The sequence below is a fragment of the Ambystoma mexicanum genome, chromosome 5q, assembly GCF_040938575.1.
Source record: "Ambystoma mexicanum isolate Mex_15411 chromosome 5q, UKY_AmexF1_1, whole genome shotgun sequence".
Taxonomy (NCBI): domain Eukaryota; kingdom Metazoa; phylum Chordata; class Amphibia; order Caudata; family Ambystomatidae; genus Ambystoma; species Ambystoma mexicanum.
In genome coordinates this window covers 86,109,123-86,135,147 of record NC_090933.1, presented here as the reverse complement: position 1 = coordinate 86,135,147, position 26,025 = coordinate 86,109,123, and the positions used below count along the sequence as shown (strand labels likewise).

The following is a 26,025-nucleotide window of genomic DNA, read 5'->3' as shown; positions in this document are numbered from 1 at the left end:
GTCACTCGGCCCATTGCCTGGCGTTTGATAAAAGTTGATTGCCTTCTGTCCTGAAACAGGAGGATTTCTGGCTCATTCACCCTCGTGTCACCGGATAATTCTTTCAGCATAAAGGATTTTTTCTTTCTGAGAGTAGTTTGACAGTGCGGCCAGCACATCCCTCGCTCTGGCCCCGATTCCTCTCCTCTTAGGGTTGTGAGAAACCAGAAGTTGTCTCATCGACTAGTCCCCGGGGATCTGTCACCAAGCTGGCCAGGACATAGCCTTCGCTTTTAGATCCAGTTCGTGGGGGTGGACCAGTGAGGGATGATCACCTGATTGAGGGGTCTTCGGGGAGTGGGACACTGGATGGAAAGATGCGGTATCCCCTTCCCTGTAACACCTTTGCCCCATCCCACCAAGTAGGATATTTAGGAACTCTACCCACCCTCCCCTTTACAACACGAACACTTTCACATGTACAGCCAGCGATGAGGGAAAACAGACTAACACCTGAGTGTATACCTGATGTGTCCCAATACAATGGTCAGGTGAGGTCCGGCAATTACTGACCATCAAACACACCTGACTTCCATTAAGCTTCCCCACATGGATAAAAAGCGCAACATGAGAGCACACTCTGAGCGAGGCAAAGCACACAAGGAAACCGTTCCGAGATGGCAGTTTAACGAGAGAAGAAAGACTGCAAATCAGAAGGGGATCGCAAGGAGGGAAGTTCCCTTGACCTTTTCGACAAGGAACCGTAACTTTCTTGAAACCTCGAATAGAAAGCGTAAGACCAGGAAACAAGGCTAAGGAATTCTGCATTGTGTCTCTGAGGTACCCGGGGCCCTCCTGCATCAATAATCAAGGAGGCAAGAAGTGCCAGCTGTCGTGGTACTGTCCTTGGCTCCAATAACAAAGCAGCATCGGTGATATCAACACAGCCGGTGAGTTGGGGAGACCGATGCAAGACCGGTGTTTGTTGAATCCAAGGTTGCAAGCAGCAACATTGTATGGCGAGCGGTGGAACGAACATTGTTAAAACGCGTGTGATAAAAGATGCAAGTAAAGTTTAACTGCTGATGAGTGATTGAAATTTTAAGGCACGATACACTACCCTTGAAGAGTGGTCCGGTGCCGCGTGTGTGCTCAGTCAAACGTCTCTGTAAGGTATCCAGCTGAGAATTGGCAAAGTGAAAGTGAGAAAGAGAGCAAGTAATTATGAATCAAAGTGGTCCTGCATCGGGTCGAACAAAATCCTGCGCACAATTGAAAGTCTTTGATTTTTAAAGTACTGAAAGCTTGAAAAAAGTAGAGAAAGTTGGTCCGAGCCCAGCTGAGGGAGATCAATTGAAAACTTTGTGTTAAAGTGGGTCTGAGCCCGCCGTAGGGGAACCCGGGGTGAGCCGAAAATCACCCAAGAAGTTGTACCCGAAAATCCTGAGGAGAAAGGAACTTTTGAATGTTTGTCGCATCAGGCCGTCTGAAGTAAGGGACTTTAAATGGCAAAGAGACTTTGAAACAGAAGGCCATGATACTAAGATCTGAACTGCATCCTTGTGCTAGAGAAGCCAGAGAGTGTGCTAAATTCGAGTGTGCTGCCTTGTCCCGTGCTGATAGCATGGGGAAAGGAAGCCAACGGCTTGAATATTCTGACATATAATTTCTTGAACACTTTTCTTTTGCATAACATTGTTTCCCACACTATTTGTATTTAGAAGTAAGGATTGGCAATAGGTTAATTAGTATAGGCCTTTTATTTTGACAGACTGAACTAGGACTGCGTTATTATTTATTGATGGTTGTAGCTTGCTGCCATCTAGATCTGCTCTCCAACCTTGACTTTAACAATCCCTCTGTTCTTATCCTACTTAATCTCTCCTCTGCTTTCGACACGGTCAACCATACCACCCTGCTCAACCGTCTCCGTGACAACCTGGGCATCACCGATCAGGCTCTGGCCTGGCTGACATCTTTCCTCTTTGATCGACCCTCCCAGGTTCAACTTGGGTCTTTCCTATCTTCTATCTCCATTTATACCTGTGGTGTTCCCCAGGGGTCTAAACTCTCGCCCTGGCTTTTCAACCAATACCTGCCAACTCTCGCCTACTGCATTTCTAATTTCCAGTTCTATGCTGATGACACCCAACTCATTTTCAGGCTTCCTTCAGCCACCTCCTCTCCTTCCCTCATCTCTGATTGCCTAATCGCCATTCAAAATGGGTGTGCCGTCAACGACCTTTGTCTAAATGCCAAAAAGACGGAGATCCTCCTCATTGGTACACCTGCACCATCCTTTCCCCTCACTCTCTGGCCGGCCTCCCTTGGCCCTCCTCCTACCCCTACTTGGGAAGCCAAGAACCTTGGTGTCATCTTTGACTCCACACTCTCCTTCTCTGCACACATCTCTGACATCTCTAAAAAATCAAACTCATTACTACACCTCCTCAGAGGTACTATGCCTTTCCTCTCCTTCCCTGAGAAGCTTATTGTCTCCCAAGCTCTCTTCTCTCCAGGTTGGACTACTGTAACAGCCTCTTTCTAAATCTTCCTGCCTCCACTCTCCACCCTCTTCAACTAATCCAGAACAGGACTGCCAGACTTGTCCTTGGCCTCAAGCTCTGGGATCGTACCTCTCCAGCTCTGAATTCCTGTCATTCGCTCCCAGTGGATGCAAGGATTACATTTAAAACCTCTGCATTGTCCACAAGGCTTTCTGGGGCCAGGGTCAAATATACCTCCAACTATCACTCTGTAAATACCTCCCCTCTTGAGCCCTTTGCTCCTCTATCTCTAACTCCCTCAGGGTCAGTCGTTTTTCAAATAAATGCGCTGGGGGTAGGTCTGTCTTCGGCTGGGGCCTCCTTTTGGACCAGCCTCCCTGTCACCTTGAAACTTGAGGAGAGCCACCTCCTGTTCTGGAAGCACCTGAAGACCTTCCTCTTTGCTTCTGTCTTTTCCCCTCTTCTCCCCTGCTGATCTGTTTTTTCTCTCTGCACCGTTCACCTGGCCACCCTCTGTCCTTCGGACACAGGTACCTGCTCACCTTGCCACGCTCCTGAACTGCCTCCTGGCCATCCCCTGCACTGGGGTCTGTATCTGTAACCATACAGTCCCCACCCACTTCTCTTCTGCACTTATCAAATATACCCTATCTGCTTAACCTAGCACTTGCCACTCTCTGGCTGCACTACCACCTTTAATTATTTATTTTTATGTATTTATTCTGTTCTCTCCTCTGTTCCGCACTTTCCACTTTCCCTTCCATTTACTTTACCCATTATCCCCTTCCCATGTACTTGCGCGTTCTCAATATCACTGGGCCTAGTAAGATCATTGTTTTTGTTCTCCCCTGTTCTCCTCCCTTTGCCTGGTCGTGCGCTGAAACACTTGTGTACAAGCGCAATATAAATAAAATATTTAATTTAGATTTAGGATTAGATAGGCGTTTTTCAAACCCAATTGAAGTTCAATAAACACCCTTGAACTGTGATCACTTGTGTCTGTCTTACTGTTTGATACCATGCCTTCCTTATAGGGCCCACACAATGGATTCTGTCAATCGGGATCTCTTCTTCCGGCCCGCTCCCCAGATCCCTCTGAAGAGGTCTTGCATAGTCCCTTTTAGGTCTTCATCCTCTAGTCCCTTTCTGGTCTTTATACTTTATGCCCAATGACAGATACATTATACGAAAGTTTGACCTGTTGGAGCTGTGCTGCAGGTCGTCGCATTGTATTTCTAAGTTCTGGCTTATTCGGCAGAGATTTTCCAGCAGTTCGTATTTTCTCCTGGTGTCTTCCGCCAGCTCCTGTATGGGCATTTCGTTGGCATCTGTGCTTGCACACAGATTGTCTCTCTTCCTTCATCTCAGGAATAGTTTCCTTCATGTCCGCTTCATATCTACGAATTTCTCCTGCAGAGATGCCGTCAACTTGGTCTTAGTCTTGAATGGACTGCAGAAGCTCCTCCCTGTTCGTAGCCATGTCTGGGTGACCCGCCGGTTCCGTTTGTGCAGTCTGTGCTTTATAAAATATAGCGTGGCTATCTCTTCATCCTTCCTGTCCCCAACAGCTCCATAGGCTTCCTTTTTGCTGTTTACTTGAGGTTTTAACATCAATATTCCCCTCTTTTGGCTTGTTCATGGGCATTGGCATTATGCTGGGTGGTCGTCCTGTGTGTGCCCCCAAGTTCCGCCTCCTGTGTCTGGTGCTGATCTGTTAGTCTTTTGGGAGCACTCGGTATGGTGTATTTGTAGGCCCCCACTATTGTGTCCCCCGTTTGTTGTTGCAAGTCAGAAGCTTTGGGGGCAAGTTGACCTGGAGATGCAATCCTCTCCTCAATTCATATCTCTACCTTTGGTGTTCCCCAGGGGTCTAACCTCTCTCCCTGGCTGTTCAACCAATACCTGGCACTTCTTGCCCACAGCATTACCACGCTCTGCCCCATCTTCCAGTGCAATGCGGATGACACTCAGCTCATCTTCAGGCTACCCTCAGCCACTTCTTCTCCCTCTCATCTCTGACTGTCCGCAATCAGGAGTGGTGTGCCGCCAATGATCTCTGCCTTAATGCCAGAAGACCGAGATTCTCCTAATCGGCACACCCACACCTTCCTTTCCTGTCACTCTCTGGCCGGCCTCTCTTGGCCCTCTTCCTGCTCCCACCTGTGAGGCCTAAAAATCTTGGGGTCATCTTTGACTCCACACTCTCCTTCTCTCCTCACATCTCTGACGTCTCAAAGAAGTCACACTACCAGCTGCACCTCCTCAGAGGTATTCTTCCTTTCCTCTCCTTCCCCCAGAAGCTCACGGTTTCCAGAGCTCTGGGTCTCTCTAGGCTTGACTATTGCAACAGCCTCTTTCTAAATCTGCCTGCTTCTACTCTCCACCTTCTGCAACTCATCCAGAACAGGACTGTGAGACTTGTCCTTGGCCTCAAGCCCAGGGATTCTATCTCTCCAGGACTAAAATCTCTGCACTGGCATCAGTGGCTGCGAGGATTAAGTTCAAAACCCTCTTCATTGTCCACAAGGCCTTCTGAGGCCTGAATACCTTCAACTCTCTCTTCCTAAATATCTTCCTTTTCGAGCTATTTGCTCATCCGCCTCCAACTCCCTCAGGGTCAGTCGCTTCTCCAAGCAATGAGTTGGTGGTAAAACTCTTTCTTCGGCTGAGGCCTCCCTCTGGAACAGCCTCCCTGCCTCCCTGAAACTTGAGGAGAACCATCTCCGGTTCCGGAAGCACCTCAAAACCTTCCTCTTTGCTTCTGCTTCATCTCCTCCTCTCCCCTGCTGAATTCCTGTCTGAAACTGAAACTGCACTGGTTACCTGGCCACCCTCTGATCACGGGCCCAGGTCACCTCCCCTGCCAGTTGCACACCTGCACTGCCTCCCTGGCAACCCCCGCACTTGGGGACTGTTTTTCTGTATCCCTACAATGCCCCTACCAGCACTTACACCTGATTTCTGTAATTAACCTTGCACTTGCCACCAGCTGGCCGTATGTTTTATTTATTGTTTTATTTATTCTATGTTTCCCGTGTACTGCAATGTCCCTTCCCCCCTGCACTTTTCCCCTTCCCCCTTCCCATGCACTTGCGCGATCTGAATGACACCTGGCTTAGTAAGATCGTTCTCTGTCTCCCTCTGTTCCCCCTCCCTTGCCTCGTCGCGCCTTGAAACACTACTTGTGTATAGGTGCATTATGCCATATCATATCATATCATATATCAATCCTGATTGCACAATCTTTCACCCTTAGTGCGTGTGGTTTTGTTTTTACCCAACTGGGGGTGTGGGGGAGATCGCTGTAGTTTAGAGTGTTTTGGGTGATTAAATCACCTCCTTTTGGAATGCCCCCCTTCTCTCCACCTACATCTAGTGCCCTTGCTCTGTGGTGGGGCACTCCTGGGATCTGGAGCAAGAGTTCTGCTGCTTGTGCGCTGATCACCGCTGCTACGCAAGGGTCTCCTAATTGCATGCCGGGTGTCAGCGTTCCATTAGCCTTGACTGCAGGGCCTGCGCGGTGTGTCAGAGTGCTGAAGCTTCAATGTGGCTGTCACTGCAGAGTGAATGAAGCACACCGGCTGCTTTTCCGTGTCACCTCTGAGTCCCACATAGGATGCCGGCCGTGCAGGGCCCTTTGGGGTGACCGACTCTTTCTTGTCCATGGACAGATTGTGTCCACCGATGCCCCGCCTTGTGCCGTTGCATTTACACACCGTTTTAGCAGATCGCATTAGTTACGATAGCTAGAAACTTATTTGTTTGGCCTCGGGGGAGCAGAGCCCGCACTCACTGTCTCCACCCCAGCGGCTATCTTGGAATCCTTCATGTATACTTTTGCCACTCTGGTTAGCAAAGTCCCAAATCGTATTGGGGTCTCAGACCCTTCTCTGGTGGGCAGTGGTTCTCTTTCCCACTGTAACAAGGAAGATTTCCTCTTACACACTTGGTATCTGCTTTTGGGTCTGTGAGAAACCTGAAGGTGTCTCACCCTCCAGTCCCTGGGGATGGATCATCCGGGTGGGCAGGACACAGCTATCGCTTTTGGATTCAGTTCCTGGGGGTGGACCAGTGTGGGAGAAACACCTGGATGAGGGGTCTTTGAGGAGTGGAAGTGGGACACCGGAGGGTGAGATGCAGTATCCCCTTCCTTATAAACCCTTTTCCCCATCCTACCAGGTGGGGTACCTAGGAACTCACCCCCCCGCCCCGTTTTCCCGACCCGAACATTGTTTAACAGACAGTTCACTGTGAGTGACAATGGACTAACACCAGAGCCGTATACCTGACATGTGCCAACGCAAGGGTCAGGCAGAGTCGGGCAATTACTGATAATTACAGGCACCTGACTTCATCACACTTCCCCATATGGATAAAAGGCGGAGCACGAAAGCACACTCTGAGCAAGGAAAAACACATGAGTAAGCAGCAGTTCCGAGAGGGCAGTTTAATACGAGGAGAAAAACGGTAAGAGCGGGAAGAGTTGCAAGGAGGAGGTTCGCCCTGGCCTTTTCGGAGGAAAAACGCTACTTTCAAGAGCTCTTGAAAATAAGAAACATAAGACCGGGAATTACAGCTGATGAAAAGTGCATTGTGTGTCGAAGGTGCCCAGGGCTCTCCCGTATCTATGGCCGAGGTGGGGAGGGTCGTTTGCCACCGTGGTACTGTCCTTGGCTCCAACAACAAAGCAGCACCACTTAAAAGTCAGCACAGCCGATGAGTGGGAGAGACTGATAGCAGACCGGTTTGTATTAGAACCAAGGTTGCAAACGGCAACACTGTATAAAGAGAATCGCGTGTGAAGCATTGGCGATGAGCGACACGAGTATAATTGGAACTGAAGAAGTAATTAAACTTTGCGATTGAACTTTGGGAAACAACCCCAGATACTGTATACAGAGTGGTCTGGCACCACGTGGGTATCCAATAGAGAGTTTGAAATTGTGAACTGTAACATCGAAGTGGTCCTGCAACGGATCAAGCCAAACCCTGTCCACATTGGAAAGTCTTTGATAGATATACAAACTGTAATTGGTCCGAGCCCTACTGAAGGAGATTAATTGTTAGGGATCTGAGCCTGGTTGAGGGGGATCCAGGGTGAAGAGTGAATCACCCTACTTAAATACTTGGAAATAAACTTTTTTGTTTGTTTGATGCACGAGACCCTCTGGATCATGAGACATTTGATAACTTAAGATACTTGGGCACAGAAGGCCATGATGCTTGTAATAGAACTGTGTCCTCATGGCGAAGAAGTCCAAGAGTGTGCTATACCCTAGTCAACCTCCTTGTCCCATGCTGAAAACGTGGGGAAGGGAAGCCAACGGCCTGAGCATCCTGACTTATCATTTTGTGAACACTTCTTTCTTTTTCATGAACATTTCCCCACACTATTTGTAACTTAGCGGTAAGGATTGGCAATCTTTTTTTTAATTATAGTATAGGCTCTTTTTATTTTGACAAGACTCCACTAGGACTGCATTGTTATTATTTAATGGTAGTAGCTTGCTCCCATCTTAGATTTAGGTTTGGATAGGAGTTTTTCACACCCTTCATGAAGTTCAATAAACACCCTTGAACTGTGGTCACTTATGTCTGTCTTCTGTGGTGGCCAATGGTTTTCTCTTTCTCATTGTAACTAGGAAGATTTCCTCTTACACTCTCGGTGTCTGCTTTCGGGTACCAGACCCTTTTCTGGTTATACCAAGTATTGGACTTCCGACTACAGAGGCGAGAGACAGTTAATGAATCAACCTCCCTTCCACCCTTGCGTCCCCTCTGGGTCTCCTGTACCTCCTATTACATTGTGTGGGATTGTAGTCGTTCACCAGGACTTCCTGGGACTGCAAGTCTTCTCTCCGACTCTGTTTCGCTGCTGTGACTCTGTTGGCTGCGAAGTACTTATTTTGTCTGTTCCGCGGCTCAGCTCTCTTGCTTGGTCTGCTGCCCGGGTTCACTCTTGCAGAACCCTTGTAGTACTCCACAGCACTTCACCAGCATCCTCTCCCTTCCATTACTTCGGCAGCGAATTGATCTCCAGCGCTTGTTCGCCTCCCCACACCTGCTGACAGAGCCAGTGAGGTTTGACACGGCTGGGCTTGACCCATTACGTAGTCCTTTGTTCATTTTTATACATTGTATCAAGTTCCTCCCTTGCAGATTGTAACAGCCCTTTGTCTCTGTTAACAACTGACTTCTTAAGATTCCTCTGGGCCAGCTTGTACCGATAAAAGTACAGTCCATGATCTTCATGTATCTTGTGTTCTTCTTTTTCCTAGTACTATTTGTTTTAGAATTATCTCAGATATGGCAACAAGACATGGGTTGACTTTTAATAAAGTGGTTCTGAACAGTGGGATGTGCTAGGAAATGTTTGGGAGTGACAACATTCAATGGTCTGCACCCCAGATGATCGTCATTGTCCACAGAGGGGAGTTCCTCCCCAGTTGGTCATCCCGCATTAATCCAGCCCTAGGAGGACTATTTGGTAGCGGTCGCACCTCCCCAGCCTCATGGGGAAAGGGCTCCCCCTTTGCGAGAAGTGATGACACATGAATCGTCACAATATGAACGGCAGCTATTGGTGTTTGAAGCAGCCCATGATCTACAGGCTAGTAAGCAGCACAGCAGCACAAGATGCATGAAGCAAACTAGTTTATAATAGGTTAAGAAATGGCCCTGGAGCAATTTGTGTCACCTGGTATATAGGTTATGTTAAACTACACAACAGCTACATATGCAAGGTCAGCACAGAGACTGTAGGACAGCTGGAGGATACCCCCTGAAGGATAGCTCGGGGGCAACAAGTTTGTCTTGGAAGCAAGACAACGCAGAGCAACACAGGTAATAATTCCAGTGCCACGCTTAGAGCTTAGTCTCTGCTATTAAGAACTTTATAAAGATTGATTAAGGCTATGGATCAGTATTTCTGCTTTGTATGAGCGCCCCATCTGTATTTTCATATACGGTTCAGTAGGGATCTCTGCATGTTAGTCACAGCACTACTTCTCTGCATGAGGGATTTGGGATGAGGATAAAATAAACCTTGAAAGGCACGTTTTACTTATGCAGGAGTCTTTGAGTCCTCTATGTAAGCATTTATTTGTTTTCTTTGTTATGTACACTTCAGATTGAATGGGTGTCATTTGCTGAGGTGCAACGCTTTGAGAAATCCTCCATGCTTAGCAATTTATGTTCGGAAGGAAGGTAATTGGGAGGACAGGAGGGCTATTACATTCTATAATACCAAGAAGCCATCCCGCGTGAACTGCTTCAGCTAAATAAATGATTGCCTCCTCGATTTTAATTCTGGGACTCCTAATTGAAAAGTATGCACGTGCAGCTTGTAGGAGTATGGCTGAAATAGATGTGTTGGTATGGCTTTTATGGGGGTCTGTCTGCATTCATATCATTCCCTCCTGCATTACTCGGACTTCTTATAAAATGGGATTGATATCTCCCCAGGGCAATGTTTAGATGCAAGAGATTATAGGCTGCTCATGGTAAACAAAATTTAGTATGGTTTAGTGTTTAAGTAGTTTAAAATGTGTGACAGCTGCCTTCATATGGCAACACAAAACACCAAGAGTTGCGATGGTGACATTGACTGCACAGAAGAACGAAGGAGGCCTCGCACTACCCCCCCCCCCACTTCCGAAGATATTATGAAGCAGCGCAACTGCGAGCCATAAAAGAATGGTTCGAACAACCCCACCAACACATATGGGCACAACAGGACAAATCAGTAGCGGAAGCCCCCTGGCATACCTATTATGGCTGCACAAACGTCAGACACCCGAACACAAAAATCGGTGAAGTGATGGAGGCGGGAATAGAAGCATGGGACACAGCGATCAAGAGAGGGGCCCTAACGACATACCTGTCTCGCTTCACCCCAATGTTCAGGAACCTGGATTCCGAACCAGGAATGGAACAGAAGGCATTCAACAGTTGGATACAGGTAGGGTGCACTAAAATACATGATATGTATAAGGGGCAGACTATTCGGACATTCCAGGACTTCACGCAGGAGGTGGGGATAGACTCCACAGGAGAATATCAATATACACAGCTAAGGCATTGACTATTGTCGCCAGCCAACAAAGCGCCCACCACAAGACAGTTTATCCCATTCGAAAGATGCATGACAACAGACACAGACACCCACAAACTGATCTCAAACCAGTACAAACTGCTAAACAAACAAGGAGAAGAAATCCAATGGAATTACATGAAGAAGTGGGAGAAGACGCTGGGAGAACCGATTACAAAGGACCAGTGGCAAGAATTATGGAATAAAGTCCCTAAGCGGACATGCTCCATACAGATGAGAGTAATGTGGCAAAAAGTCCTCCTGCCAATGGCACTACACCCCAGAGAGACTTCATGCAATGTACCCCGCCACCAGTGACAATTGCTGGCGGGGATGCTTAGCAACAGGAGGCTGAAAGCACATATGGTGGAGTAGCCGACCATATCAAACTTTTGGGGGGAGATTCAAGAGCAAGTAGGGAGCATGGTACCAGGAGCCGGCGGACTGGAAGACAAGGTATGGCTGGCGGGCATGTGGGACCCAAATTAAAGAGCATACACAAAAACACAATAAAGAGGAGTGATGATGCTGATAATAGCGGCTTGGCTGACAAAAGCAAGCACTGGAAACAAAAGAATCCACCCACGAAATTCGACTGGCTCCAGAAAGTGTGGAAATTTGTCTCAATGGAATGAATGACATGCAAAATTCAGGGAATCCCGGAAACCTTCCAATCAGACTGGGGCCATATCCTATCATACCTACAAAGTGACTGTATCACAACCCTAAGCAATGCCTTATTTGAATCAAGCATAGGTCCAACTAACTAGAAAGACGCATGGGTCCTTCCCCTACTAAAAAAAACACCTTCGACCCTAACACCCCCGCTAATTTCAGGCCCACTACAACAGTGCCATTTCTTCTAAAACTCTTGGACTGTGCAGCTTACCTGCAGATCCAGAACCACCTAGAGAAGCAAAAACTCCTGCATCTCAGGCAATCAGGTTTCCAGCCAATACATGGTACGGAAACAGCCCTGATTGACCTCAAGACTCAAATGGACAAATTAAAAGACAATGGCAAACTCGCCCTCTTACTACTTCTAGACCTCTCGGCTGCATTTGACCTGGTTAACCACAAAGTCTTATGCAACCACCTCTCATCTGCAGCCCACTTCTCAGACAGAGCAAACGCCTGGATCCAATCCTTTCTAAGTAACAGATCCATGAAGGTCTTTGCACCTTCGGCTTCGGCCGATACAGCTCCAGTCACCTGCTGAGTCCCTCAGGGGTCCTGTGTATCACCAACACTATACAACATGTTTGTAAAACCTCTGTTTGACGACCTTGACCATTTGGGTGTCATCTATACTAATTACGCAGATAACACCCAAATACTCATCCCTATCACTGGGGACTACACCAATGACACGAACGCCCTTAACCACATCTACTGTATCATACAAGCTTGGATGGCCAAGCATGGACTGTGCCTTAACGACGACAAGACAGAGTTAGTACTATTAGGCTTACAGCCTAGACTCAACAAACTTGACGAACAATACTCATCTTTCAACATTAATTGCAATAACATAATGATATCCAAGGAGGTCAAAACGCTAGGTATTTACCAAGATTCCTCTCACTATGACCAGACAAATCAACGCAATAGCCTCCTCCACTGCCTGTACTTGTAAACTTATCAATGCATGCAGACCATTTCTTTCCACACCCAATTGCACCTCCATAGCTAGAGCATTAATCCTTTCTAAAATCGACTACTGTAATGCACTTTACTTAGGCACGAGTCAACGCAACCTTAACAAGTTGCAAATAATCCAAAACAATGCCCTTAGATCAGCTCCGAACATCCTAAGATCTCAACATATTTCAGACATAAGACTGAATACCCAGTGGCTCTTGATCAATCAAAGAATAGAGTACAAAACTTTATCACTTTCTCCTAAGTGCCTCGATAGCACAGCGCATAGCTATTTGGCTGAAAACTTCACCCGTAACATCAGAGCACGACCCTCCAGATCTGCCCAAACCCACTGCTCAAAGATACTTAGGTTCAAGCTGCAGAAGGCCAGAGGCAGTAGCTTCCCCGTCCTAGCTGCTAAATTGTGGAACACCTTACCACTGACCTTAAGAACAGAACCTTCTTACCACCAATTCAGAAAGGACTCCAAAACTTGTCTTCTTTCGCAAAAAGCATAGAATCCTATTACTTTACTCTCCATTCCATCAACTGTGTAACCTGTGACCCCTTTTTGACCACTACATTTTATGTAACTACCTATCTGTAATTATGGATCATCTGCAACTGTAAGTAATACGCCTTGTATCCTATGTAATTGTAAGAAAGGTGCTGTGTAACTGTAAATAATATTGTATCTTGTATTATATATAACCTCAAGAAATGTGCCGAGATACCCCAGGGCTTGGTGCGCTATATAAATGAATAAATATGCTCCAGTGGTGTCTGCACAATGTCAGAACACTGGACATTCTATGGTATTACACACAGCAACATACTGTGGACCCAGAGCCACCGTCCGTGCAGGAAGGGGGGTGGAAAAGAGGGAGTTGGGGTGGCGGGGGGAGTTGTTGATAAGAACTTGTAAAACCAATACAAATATATTTTAAAAAAATGTGTGACAGCCTTCTTTTAAAAACCTTGTATTTACAAATGAAACATTACTAACTGACCCATGGTGCTGCCCAGGACGGATATAAAATCACCTTTCCATCGAAGACCCTCAACTCTTCCCCTAAACTTCCCTTTAAAGCCATCATGCGCTGTGTGCTGCCAGAGCGCACAGTACCATTTTTTCTATGTGCTGCATATTCCTACCTTTTAGAAGCATTTCTTTACCCAAGGCATCTGGGTTTGGTTCCCCAGCCCTGTGTTGAGAGATGCTTGGGTTTAGCAAGAGACTGCACACCAATGAAAAGGGGACTGGATGCTGTGGGGGCTGGGCTCCTTTTTTCTAACAGTTTCTCGCTCAGTGCCCTTCCCACGTGTCATTCGCAGCATCTTCTGTTTTGCATCACAAAAACAATGTTACTGTATGTGAAATGTGGCTGATTGGTTATCCTTAGAGATCCAGAGTACCGTCCTGAACGGTCACAGAGGGTTCACTCACAGAGAATAAATATTTATTGAAACATGTGCATTGCTGCAACGAGGCAATGGGCAGCAGATGCTCTCCACAAACATGAATTGCCTCCTTTGTTGCACAGAGACAAATCGAAAACTGTCTGGGTGTGCTAAACAATGCAATACATTTTCAGAGATGACTCCATCATTCTCAGCTCAATATTGAGATATTACTTAACTGTTTGACGCCCCTTTTTGTCCTCCCCAAATGCCACCTACTGTCACAACATAAGCAACCATGGGTACCTGAATATTGGAAACGTCAGTTTGCTATAACTCCGCTTGTGTGTATGGCCTGTGACCCATTCTGTGAATCCGTGCGCCAGACACTATATGGTGTCTAGTTACGTAAAATAATGTATCCGTGAAATGTACATAGCCCTAGAGTGACAGTGTTTCCTAGCAGATTAGTGATCCTGGGGACACAACCATAATAGCGCTCACGGGGACCTTCCTTCAGCATAACTCCTGATTGAACCACATCAAGGATTTGATTGAACCACATCATTACTTTTGCCAGTTCATGTCGCAAACATTATGCCAAGATGATATTGTACTTGGTGTCATGATGATATTCAGCTGAAGAATATCTGGTGGAAGTCAACCTGATATTCTATTTCCCAACACCTCTTCCCTTCTCCATCTGTAACATTAGTTTTAGCCATAGGATCGCACTTTGCAAGACCATACCATACAAAAACTGATCTTCGTAGATGTTCAACGGCATTAAGCGATTGATAACTGGGTGATTCAAAGTATATCTGCTCATGTTACAGAGCCGGTCTAGGATCCTTAAACAATAGCAGCAGGTCTAGGATTCCTCTCACTGGCTAGATTTTGTAGACTGTAAGGGGTCTGCAGGGCTGCAGATCAGATTCAAGGAGGCAAAAGATTGATAGGATGATGATCAGAAGACCAATTGACTAGTGGTATATGCAGCCCAACAGATAACTTTCAGGCGTGTACTTTTTCAGTTGGTTTATACTGTGTGAAGTGTCCACCTTTTTGTATAGTCATTGGAGCCATATGCCTTTGGCACCGGTGCCTGCAAAACCGCAGACCTAACAGTACCCATGTAATATTTCTGAAGTTTGCATCCATTTCATTAACTAGTCCCAAAACCTTGAGTGGCACAAGTTTGTTGGTGGGTATGCAAGTCAGAAAGTTGAGTGCTTCATGTTTTGTAATTGGGGGAGGGAATATAAATGATCTGCAATCTGCATGGCCAATGCATATCTAACACTAGGAATATTATTTTCTGTTTAATGATCTAATAAGATCTTTTACAACTCATAAAATCGAGCTTAAATATTTTTCAGAATGAATTTATGAGCGGGGAACTGCTTTTGGTGCACATCACCCCAGATGAAGAAGGAAAGTTTGGATTCAATTTAAAGGTAGGAAAACAAATGATGTAATTTACCTGTTTATTGATTTACTCAAACACTGCTGCATTTCTCTGTTAGTGTATTGATGGTTTTTGTAGTGGACATGCCACACTACATCACTGGGATATCTATTTATTTTGTCCTGAACAGCCAGACTAGTCTGAGTAGTTTCTAAAATCCCCTTCTTGTCATCCATGAAAATTAGGATTTCACACTTGTCTTTAGATCAGCTTTTGTCATCATTTGATCTAGAAATGCAGATCTTTTCTGACCTCAGTTATGACATTTTCCAATTCAGTATTTGTTGCTATTCATTAGCTCCTACTGGGTACAAACATCTTGTTTTTGGTAAATCTGTTCGTTTGTTTTGATAATTGATATTGTTGAAAGCTTTCTCTAGCCTTTGGGAGACACTTTCCTATGAATGAGTGAATTCAAGGCCATACTTCAAATGTTATATACATGTCAAATTAAAAATGGATACGGTGTCTTATGCTGTTGTTTTTTATCAGTTTCAGTACAAGACGTATTATTCAAATGTTTGCAAGTTAGGCCATGTCTATCAAGAGAAATTCTTGATGCTTTGGTTTCCTCTCATCCTTTTGTTCTCTGTAACCTGGTTGGTTTTTCTTTCCCATGGCAACTTTGAAAATATCAGTGAAGTACCAACAATGCAGCAGGGCCGCAACCCCCTGAGACAGTACAAGACTGAGCTGTTAAACAATTTACGTGAGGTGTTTGAAAATTAAGAACACAAATTTCACTAATGTGGCAAAAATACTATTCAGTAACAAGTAGGTTGATGCAAGTCATGGTTTAGGCAATGGGGTGACCTGTAATGAGGAGTCTGATCAAGTGAACGCATGGTTTTGGTTATTGACTTTTATTAAACATAAAATGTATACTCCTAGCTATGCCTAATTAGAGGTGGTTTCCCTACCTCAATGGAGCGAAAACTCTGGCCAGTCAGGAAGTCCGTAATGTTCAAAATAAATGTACCATCCTAGTCAAAACTCCTATTCTATCACTGTCACTTAAACACAAATCACAACACTAACAAGAGTTCTTATCCCAACCCAGGAGAATTACTCCCTTCTCCTTGGTAGAAATCTCTCAAAGTTCGGGTTTTTATGCATTTCCAAAAAATGCTGGAACTAGGAGAATGGCTCCCCTGCCACTGGTTCTCTAGGAGGCTTTCCTTGAGTTATTTCAACTTTGTTCTTCATCAACTCTTTTTAGTTCTTTCCACAGACGTTGATATTACTGATTGAGCACAGTCTGTCAATTTGCCCCCACAGGGACAAGGAAGAGGTTCCCTGAGTCCCCACAATCTTATTGAACTGACCAGGGTGTTTCCTCATGAAGTGATCTACTTCTCTTGTCTTTGTGTTTCGTCTTCTCAAGTTTTCACGCCCCCCCCCCCGGACTTATTACTGTTACCTTCTCTCTGGGAACTCTTCTCCGGTTTTGCCAAGGGTCGTGAGTTAGTATTTGTATTTTTATTTATTTATTTATATTGCGCAGCCTGCCCACAGGCATCAGGGCGCATGTTTTGGAAAGGTTACAGTTCGAGGTTACAGAAGGCAGTTACATATTACATAATATATATATATATATATATATATACATAGAACAAAGATATATACATACATTTACAACGGTAGTTAGTCGTCTCAGTATATACAGAGGTAATCGAGGTGGCACAGCATGCAATATGTGTTTACTAAAGGGTGGCCGAAGCTTTGTCTTGCTCATAGAGCCATTGTTTTGCTCAGTTTTTGAAGGATTGGAGGAAGGGGACATTCCTGAGGTAATTGGGTAGTGATTTCCACAACTTCGCTGCCAGGACTGGGAAGCTCGAGCCTCTGGCAGTCTGAAGCTTGAAGCTAGGAATGATGAGTGTGTGTGCTTGTGCAGATCTTAGGGGTCTGTAGGCTGTGTGTTGTGTGAAGCGCTCTGACAGGTAGGCCGGTGCTGCATTGTTCTTTGCTTTGTGGCTTAGAACAAGTGTTTTGAAGGCGATATGCCGTGAAATGGGGAGCCAGCGTGAGTTGCGTCTAGTGGATGAGATGTGGGCACGCCTAGTTATGTTAACAGCAGCCCTAATGGCGTTATTCTGGGTTACCTGAAGTTTGTCAATGTTTCTTTGACTCGTTCCAAGGTAAAGGGCACTGCAGTAGTCAATTCTGGATAAGATGAGGGTTCTGGCGAGGATCAGGCAGTTGTCCATAGTTAAGAAGGGACGGCAGGCAGTGATTAGTTTGTACATGTACGCAGATGCTGAAACTACTGAGTTGGTTTGTAGGGTGAGAGAGAGGGTGGAGTCTAGGTAGATTCCGAGTGTTTTAGTGACATTGGTGACCTTGATGATGTTACCATCAATGTTGAAGGCATCATATTTGCTGTCAAGTTTTGAAAGTTTGGACTGAGAGCCTAGGATGAGTAGCTCAGTTTTCTCATCGTTTAGGCAGAGACCGTGGTGGGCCATCCACGCCTGGATGACGGTGTAGACTGCATTGAGAGCTTTGACGTCAGTTGCATAATCACCAGTGATAGGGATGAGTATCTGGGTGTCATCCGCATAATTTGTGTAGGTGACACCCAGATGGTCAAGAATATCAAAGAGTGGTTTAGTAAAGACGTTATGGAGCGTGGGTGATAAGCACGAGCCTTGTGGGACTCCGCAAGGGACATGCGCTGGGTCAGCAGCGGCAAGAGGTGAGAAGACTCTCATGGGTCTTTTGGCAAGGAATGAGCTAATCCAGGAGGTGGCTGCATCGGAGAAGTGGGCGGCCGTTTTGAGATGCTGGCAAAGGATTTGGTGGTCCACCAGATCGAAAGTGGCAGATAGATCTAGGAGGAGTAAGAGCACTTGTTTGCCCTTGTCTTTCAAATCCTCAATTTGCATTTTTAGATCTATTAGAGCTCTCTCTGTCCATGTCTCGGCCGGAAACCAGATTGCCTGAGTCCTAATAAGTTGTTCTTATCGAGATAATCTTGAAGATATGCAGCACGGTCCAGGATATTTAGGAGGTAAGGTACCATGGTGTTGGACCTATAGTTGGTGGGGTTACTAGGGTCTAAGTAAGGCTTTTGATTAAGGGGGATTACCCATGCATCCTTGAGGTTATTTGGTACTATGCCAGATTTGAAGGAGGAGTGAAGGAAGTGATAAAGGGAGCAAGCTCAGACGCTGCTTCCTTTGATTGGTGCTGGGCAGGCGTCGCCTTGACAATTAGATGGTTTTAACTTCTTGATGATATTTTCCACTTCCCTAATGGTAAGAGGTGAGAAGCTAAAAGGTTTGAAGCAATGACTAGGGGATGAGAAGTTGGAGGGTTGGGTGTTACCTGCTGAGTCAAGGAGATGTTTTTTTTTAGTGTTGATTTTAGCTTGGAGTGTAGTGATTTTGTTGAGTAGTGCTTTTTGAATGTTAGTGCACCATTCAGTGTCAGGGGTGCATGTGTCACGGGGGGCAGCTGGGGACTCTAATTCCTTGAGAATTTTAAAGAATTCCTTAGTATTGGATTGAGCTTGTATGATCATGTTGTTATAGACTTCTTTTTTTGCCGCTAGTATGTCTTCTTTGTACGAGAGGGTGATGGATAGAAGGTTAATTTTATTTACTGGCTTAGATGAGTTTCTCCAGAGAGACTCAGCTTTACGTTTATCTTTACGAAGTTCTCGCAGGTGTGGGGTGAACCAGGAATTAAGGTGGTTGTGTGGTTTTTCTTTGCGCTGTTTAAGTGGGGCAATGGAATCCAAGGCTTTTAGCATAGCTCGATTGTAGGTGTCCACCAGGACGGTAGGGACAGCACAGGTTGTGGAGACCGAATTTAATAGTGGGTGGATGAGCGGAAGTAGTTTCTCAGTTGTGATATCCTTCTTGTTACGAGTGAGTGTGGGTGGCGCAGTACAAGGTTTGTCCGCGGATGGGCAAGAATTGATGGAAAATGTTATTTTGTGATGGTCAGACCATGCATATGGTAACACTGAAGTTCGGTTTAGTGCGCAATTCATGTCTGAAACCCAATCCAATGTGCGTCCCTTGATATGGGTAAGTACATTGACATGCTGGGTGAGGCCAAAGTCGGATAGGACATTGGCTAGGTCACAGGCTTTAGTGTCGTTTATGTCCAGATAGCCTAGATTAAGGTCTCTAAGTATGATAATTTGGGATTTAGGCTTGGTGCTGGATGCTAGGATGGAAGAGATATCTTCTACGAATGTGGAAGTGGGACCAGGTGGCCGATGGATGAGGTGCACTGAGGCGGTATGATTAGGTGAGATTGGGAGTTTAATCGAGAGTAGTTCAGCAGAGGGCAGCTGATGACTGTTAGCGACTCTTAGGTTAAGAGAGCTCTTGAATATAAATGCTAATCCACCCCCCTTAGTTTGATTGGTGTCCCTATCGCACCTAATGATGGAGTAGCTATCGGGAATGGCGAGGGTCAGGGCAGGGCCAGACGCCGCATGTAACCAGGTTTCTGTGATTGCCAAAAAGTCAAGGTTTTCAGTCACAATGAAGTCAGCGATGTCTAAAGCGTGAGCGGAGACAGAGCGGGCGTTAATGAGCGCCCCTTTGAGTTTAGCTTGGGAATTGGGGATGTTGGCTGGGGGGGCCTCTACCGCTAATGGGGCATCTAGGGTATGGGTTAAGTTGGCAGAATTGACCCTGATTTCTGTTTCAGGTGGTAGGACCAGTGGTGACATCTGGTTGCTAATTTTTGGTTCCGGACTGGAGTGGCACAAGGTTTACTCCATCGGCTTGGGGATAGGAAACTAAGTAAGCGTAGTGGTGAGGGTTCATCTGTGGTGAATTTAGACCTAGCAGTGTCAGGCAAGGATGATGTGTAACCGTGAGAAGTGATGCAGTTCTGTGGTGTAAAATGTGTGTTTGAGGGGTAATGGATGCGAGAGCAAAGCCTAGCAATCCTGATGCGTGTATGGTATGGTTGGTTGGGGATGGGTTTGGCTGTAAAGTGTTGTAGCCACAGGGCTGGCTCATTTAGGTATGGGTTGTGCGATATCGTGTTGCAGGATGGAAGTGAGCACGGCAGTGTTGTAGTGGTTATGGTAGCTGGTTTAATGTGAATGGCCATAGTGGGAAGCAGGTTGTAGTGTGATTGAGGCCAGAAGGGTATACAGTAAATAGAGGTGAAGCAAGTGCAGATGGACATGCTTAAGGGTGATGACATCAGGTAATGGGTATAGTAGGCATGTAATCCAGGTGCAATTCATAATTAATATTTGTGTCGCACAATGTGCTGTGGGGAGCTAGTGGGTGGAGAGTGACACAGTGGATGACTGACAACTTAGCATAGTAAGGTAAGACAATAGGTCCTGGGAACAGCTTTGTGATGGGCTTATGATGATTTGGGCATATCGTGGTAATGAGAGTCGGATGGTTACCACAAACCTTAAAGCCCAGCAACATAGGTGGCACAGTGACTAAAAATGCCTATTGAGTACATACAGATGCTAGAGTGATCAGCGAGGGATATTCAAACATTTGGATATGGCATAGTGGCAGTGAATATCTAGCAATACATAGTGGATACCTAGCAATACATACTAGTGCTACGTTGACCAGCGTGTAAATTTCAGACTTAGTAGAATTACTGAGAATGAAGGCAGTGCATACAGATGCTCAGCATAGTAGGAGGTAAAGTTCACCAATGCATACTGCGGCTGAGATGACCAAGGAAGAATATATAATACTGGTAGAGGAGACTACGAATATTGAACAAAGCGTACAAATGCAGAGAGGGCCAATCATTCCAGATGAGTGGCATTGCCTGAGCGGGCACAGAGCACACATCGAGTGATCTAAGTCCAGGGATAAAAGACTTGAGCAACCCTTAATACAATAAGGGTCGAGTAACTGTGCAGGGGTGTCGCTGAATCAGGTGGCTAAGAGGGACATATAAATGAGTCAGCTAATATGCGGAAGCGCTTAAATGCAGAACAGAATGCGGCGCATGAAAATTACAACATGATTAGCAGAGATGAATACAGTACATTCAATAGGTACGGCAGCGTAGCAAGTCACATGAGAATGCACGCGCAAGTTCAGAAAAGTCATCGGCAAGTGATGAGTGGCGTGCGGGAATCAGCTGGGCGTGATAAGGGCACTTACCCCGACAAGACTCGAGGCGCAGATGGTAGGCACCATAGATCTGCAGCCGACAGAGTTCCTGGCCCCAAGCTCCTTTGGCTCCCGATAGGAAGCCTTGGTGTATGGGCCTAGGGTGTGGGCCTGTATTAATCAGCTGCTTGCGGCGTCCATCGGCAAATAGGAGGCAAACAGGGCCTTTCTCCTGGCCTTCCTCCGACGGCTTCCGCCTACCGGCGGTGCTTGCTGGGGAACATGCGGGCTGGTTGCTTAGCAACCGGGTCGAGCCTCGTTATGGGCCCGAGTCGTGCTGGCCATTTTAGAATGGGCCGCGCTTCGCAGATATTTCAGTAATGGCTGTTTTTCAAGCGATCAGCTGTGCAGGCAGCAAACGAAGCGGTCGCTTGCTTCGTGGTTCATCTGGTGCAATCAGGTGCAGGGATAGAGCAGCTCTGGGGCGAATGGCCTCGGCGGCCAGCTGAGTCTGCTGACGATGGGAGAGGGGCTCCAGCCCACTCCTCCTCACGGATGCTGCTGATGACTGTTTGTTCCTTCTCTTTCTTCTTCTGCTTTTGTTCGGGCTGCTTGACTTCACGGCCCATTACTTTTGGCGGTCAGGGCGCAAGTTTCGAGCCAGCCGGTCCGCACTTTCTTGGTTGCGCATCCACCACAGTTTCATGTACTTCCCGTGCACCTGCCTATGCAGCTCCGCAGTAGGCTAAGGTTGGTGGTCTAGCAGTAGATCTTGGACTGCATGGTCCACCCACCACAGTTCGGGCCACCACCACACTGACTCTCAGCTTCAGGGTTGTCAACTCTCAGCTGATGGATGAGACCCTTTCCTCTCGCCCCTCGGTTCTTTCTCGCCACTCCACACTGCTGCTTTGCTACAGCCTTTTGTTGCCCTGTTGCAAACTCCCAGGCTTTTGAGCGGCCTCCACGTTTGCTGACATCTTCTTCCGGATCGTGCTCTGTTTGTATTTCTTTACTGTTTCGCTTAAGTAGTTGGGACTGCCACAGCGTGAGGTCAGATAGATTGACGACAACTGGTTGAACACTCTTTATGCTTCCTTGTAATATTTCTGTGCTCTTCTTCGTCTCAGCCCTTTCAATCTTTAATATCGGATTAGTCTGTCTTCCTGCACTTTTCTTCTTTTATTGTCAAATGAAAGGCTAGAATTAGCTAAGCAGCCTAGCTTAGGCTTTTTAACAAAATCAGAAATAACCAGACTTAAAATAAGGACATAACAGTATAGATTGGTACTTTCAAAAGAGCTCTTTACAGATCGTATAGGCTTAGGAGTGTCAAGGGTGAAAGGTGACAGGAACTCCATCAAGGGGCAAGAATCCTCATCTCCAAAAGGGTTTGGTGTTATCAGTGCCCTGTGGTGTGGGGTGTTAAAGGGGTCTTGCCCCAGACTCTCGTCTTTGTCCCCAGGAGGGAAGTCCCTCCCCATGAGATTCTCCTACATGTTAACTCCCGTAGAGGACTATATGTTAGCTGCCTCACCTCCCTACCATCATGGAAAGGAGGGCCCCTTTGGGGAGAAGTGACATCATCTGGAGGATTGCCAATGCAAAAATTCTGAAAAGGGCTGGAAATGCAAACCTCATTGATTAAGGAAACATAGGGTGAGTATGACCCATTCTCAGTGCGCTCTTGTCCAAAAATGTTGTGACAGGCATGCTGCACAACTAGGACCTCTAGGCTTCACTCCCACCCTCAAAAGTACAGACAAGATATTGCACATTGGTGCTAGTTAGTCGTGCTTTTCTGGTGTAAATAATCCTAAAATAGATGATATTTATGTTTGTTGAAACAGAAATACAACTTTAATTCAAAAGCACTTTGTGACAGTAATTCAGCCAACACGTGTTCCGACACAAGGTCTTTCTCAAGGCTGATGAGTAAACAATTATAAGAGAAGATAAAAAAAAGATAGTTTGAATTGTGTGTTAACATTGACATTCAAAATATTGAATACATACCATAGTCATGGTTGGGGACAGCAGAAATTGGCAGACAGGGACATGGGGAAAACAATGAAATGATCCAAGTATCAGTTCAACTTTAGTTATTTTTAATATTATACTCAAACTGTTATATACTCACCTCATGTTATATCAGAGGCAGTGGTTTACAATCATATAAGGGGGAAAATGTGGGCTGGTTGGGTTGAAGCATCCAAAATGTCTTCAAATACATAACAATTATTGTGCCAATCACATGAGGCAGGTTCATTGGCTGTGCATCCATACGATGTGACATAGGGTGCAGTGGGAGTTTTATTTGTGGATATTAACCAATATATCACCACATCGATGCTCACCCTTGAGTGTGTGGTGAAATAATATAAATTAGACTCACCAAAGATCACACATTGAATTGACCTATGGATCAAATGAACAATACAGTCTCATAAGTCAGCTAAAATATGTTGTGGATCTATTCAATGATATTTGTAAAGACAAACAATTCGAACTAACCCTTCTTGTATTGGGCAATGCTCATATGAAATTGGATTAACCTTATTGTCGGTGTAACAATTCTTGCTTAGTAGCTGTTAATGTGGTAAAAGTATCCTAATTAGAAATTATATTGTATCTTCATTTGAAGAACAATGAATTACCATAGTCTTACCATTAAATATTGCTGTTTATTCTTTAATACTTGGCAGCATATGAGTACGTCAAATCTACTGGACCCAATATATAGTGCTGGAAGAAACCTGAAAACATCTGTGTAAATTATGCTGCATTGGTCAAAATTAAGTAACAGCATTGGTGTAGTTCGAACTATTTGGCTGTTGCAATACAATGAATGGGAAGTCCTCTTGCAATGTATCTGGTAAGGGACCTTGTATAAGCATTAAAGGTGACATGCATATTGCCATTCTTACTTTACTCGGAGAGCGTGTCCTGTTCAGAGTCACATTTAGGCATCCCACATGTCTGCTGCACACAGGCGCCAAAGACCGTCATTATTTATGAATCACGGCAAAGTATGACGTTGCACGCGCATTGCATATGACATCATATGTACATTGCGCACGTCGCGTGATGAACAATCCTGGGTCTGATGGTAGATGCGGTCCACTGGTATTAGTCATTGAGAATAGGAGAATGATAGCATTTTGATATTCATTGCAATTGTCATCCAGAGATGACAGATTCTTGATCACTCACCTAAATCACTGCTCATAATGTCGATTTTGAATAATTTCACAGGTATTGTTTTGTCCTTTTTAATATCATTATTGCTAAACATATTGCTAAATGGTTGTTTAGCTTTGCTGTTGGCATGTAGCATTTGGGGTGCTTTTTCCTTCCTACCCACACATGAATATTACAAGATCTGTTGTTAGAGTGCATTGTGTAAAGATCAGTGAGAGATGCACTGTTGAAGAGGCAACAACTTATTGTATATAATTAAAAAATATATATTTAAAACCCAAAGGCTGAAGATACATTATCTCTCACTCTTGCAGTACCAGTTTAACAATGTTTTTATGGTTGGTAGTTCTGCTTATTAAACATTTCTAGGCAAAGCGTAGACTACCCACAAGTTGGATAATGCAACAGTATTGGCATAATCTTTGGCAATGACACCTGATTAAAGGAACATGTACATCTCATGTTCTACATTTAAACCATTGTTGGTGCATCTAAGTCTGCAGATGCATCTGGATTCCATCTGCCTAAGCATTCGTGTTAGAATGCCCCCACGTTTCCCGCACTTAGCTTTCATTAGCCCAATGAATTGAATTTCTCTTTTATCTGACATTTGGTGACAGGTTTGCCTGTGTTGGGCATGGTGCAACTTTGGGTCCTGACTGCTGAGGCTGGCCAGGTGTTCCCTGGTTTGTATCTTCAAATTATCTGATCGTGCTTCTGATATATAGTTTCTGACTTGCACATATTTCAATGATTAAGGGCTACTGAGGCAGACTGGCGACAGTAAGACGTAAGAGATAAATGGAGATTTGTGCAACCCTTACCTTCTCATGGTCTAAACCAGGAGTGGCTGACCCATAGGGGGTGCTGGTGCCCTGCTTCCAGTAAATTTTTTCCGGATCCTCTAGGTCCATAAAGTAAATGTAATATCAGAAAACAATTATTTTCATTTCGGAGCGAGTGATGATTTTAACTTGCTTCGTTATGCAAAAGTAATATTTGCATAGAATCTAAAATCATTTAAATTATTTACAAATGCAGCGACTGTTGATGCCCCTAATGCTCTGCAAATCACTTTAAATGAGTGAAGTCTGACAGATAAAATGCATATGCCTTCCCTCTTGTAGAAATATGTGAAAGCATTAGGAAGACAATGGGTGATGTCAAAGCATTCTGAATCCTTCCAAGGATCTGGAAAATCAGTTGTATGATGGATACTGAAGGTCTCGTCACCCCTCCCTCTGCCTTTCTGTTTCAGGCCGGGACGGGTTCAGAATGCTAACCCTGCCCATTCTGATCCTGAGTTAGGCAGGAAGAGATGGTGATGGGCATGGACTGACCCCTGACCTCCTTCCTCCAACGTGATTTTTGGTTGAAAGGGGAACCCAACACTCTGAAAAGATTCTTGCTGCAGCCTGGTACGCTTTTAAAATAAAATAGGGAATGTTGTCTATGCATGATTTGTCTGTGCATGTTTGCACAAGTGCATTGTGAGAAATCTGAGGGCGATCTCACATGTACTCCCATTGGGTCCTTTTCTCAGGTGGCCAGGGAAAGGCCATCACAAGCGAGGGAGGATCTCCTGGGTGAAGGGTCCTTGGGGATTGGGAGTGAGATGCCCACGGGTGAGACCCAGTATTCCACATTTCCCTTCCAGAACGAACCCTC

General features: G+C 45.4%; 1 protein-coding gene across 8 annotated transcripts in view; it reads left to right on the top strand.

Annotated features, from left to right (window-relative positions):
* PTPN3 (protein tyrosine phosphatase non-receptor type 3) overlaps positions 1-26,025 on the top strand; it is a 2,254,194-nt gene that overhangs the window by 1,503,974 nt on the left and 724,195 nt on the right. For all 8 annotated transcript variants that reach the window (XM_069620560.1, XM_069620561.1, XM_069620557.1 and 5 more), the window contains one exon: positions 15,000-15,077. In XM_069620560.1, the coding sequence (XP_069476661.1) occupies positions 15,000-15,077 (78 nt within the window). The remainder of the gene's footprint in view (positions 1-14,999; positions 15,078-26,025) is intronic.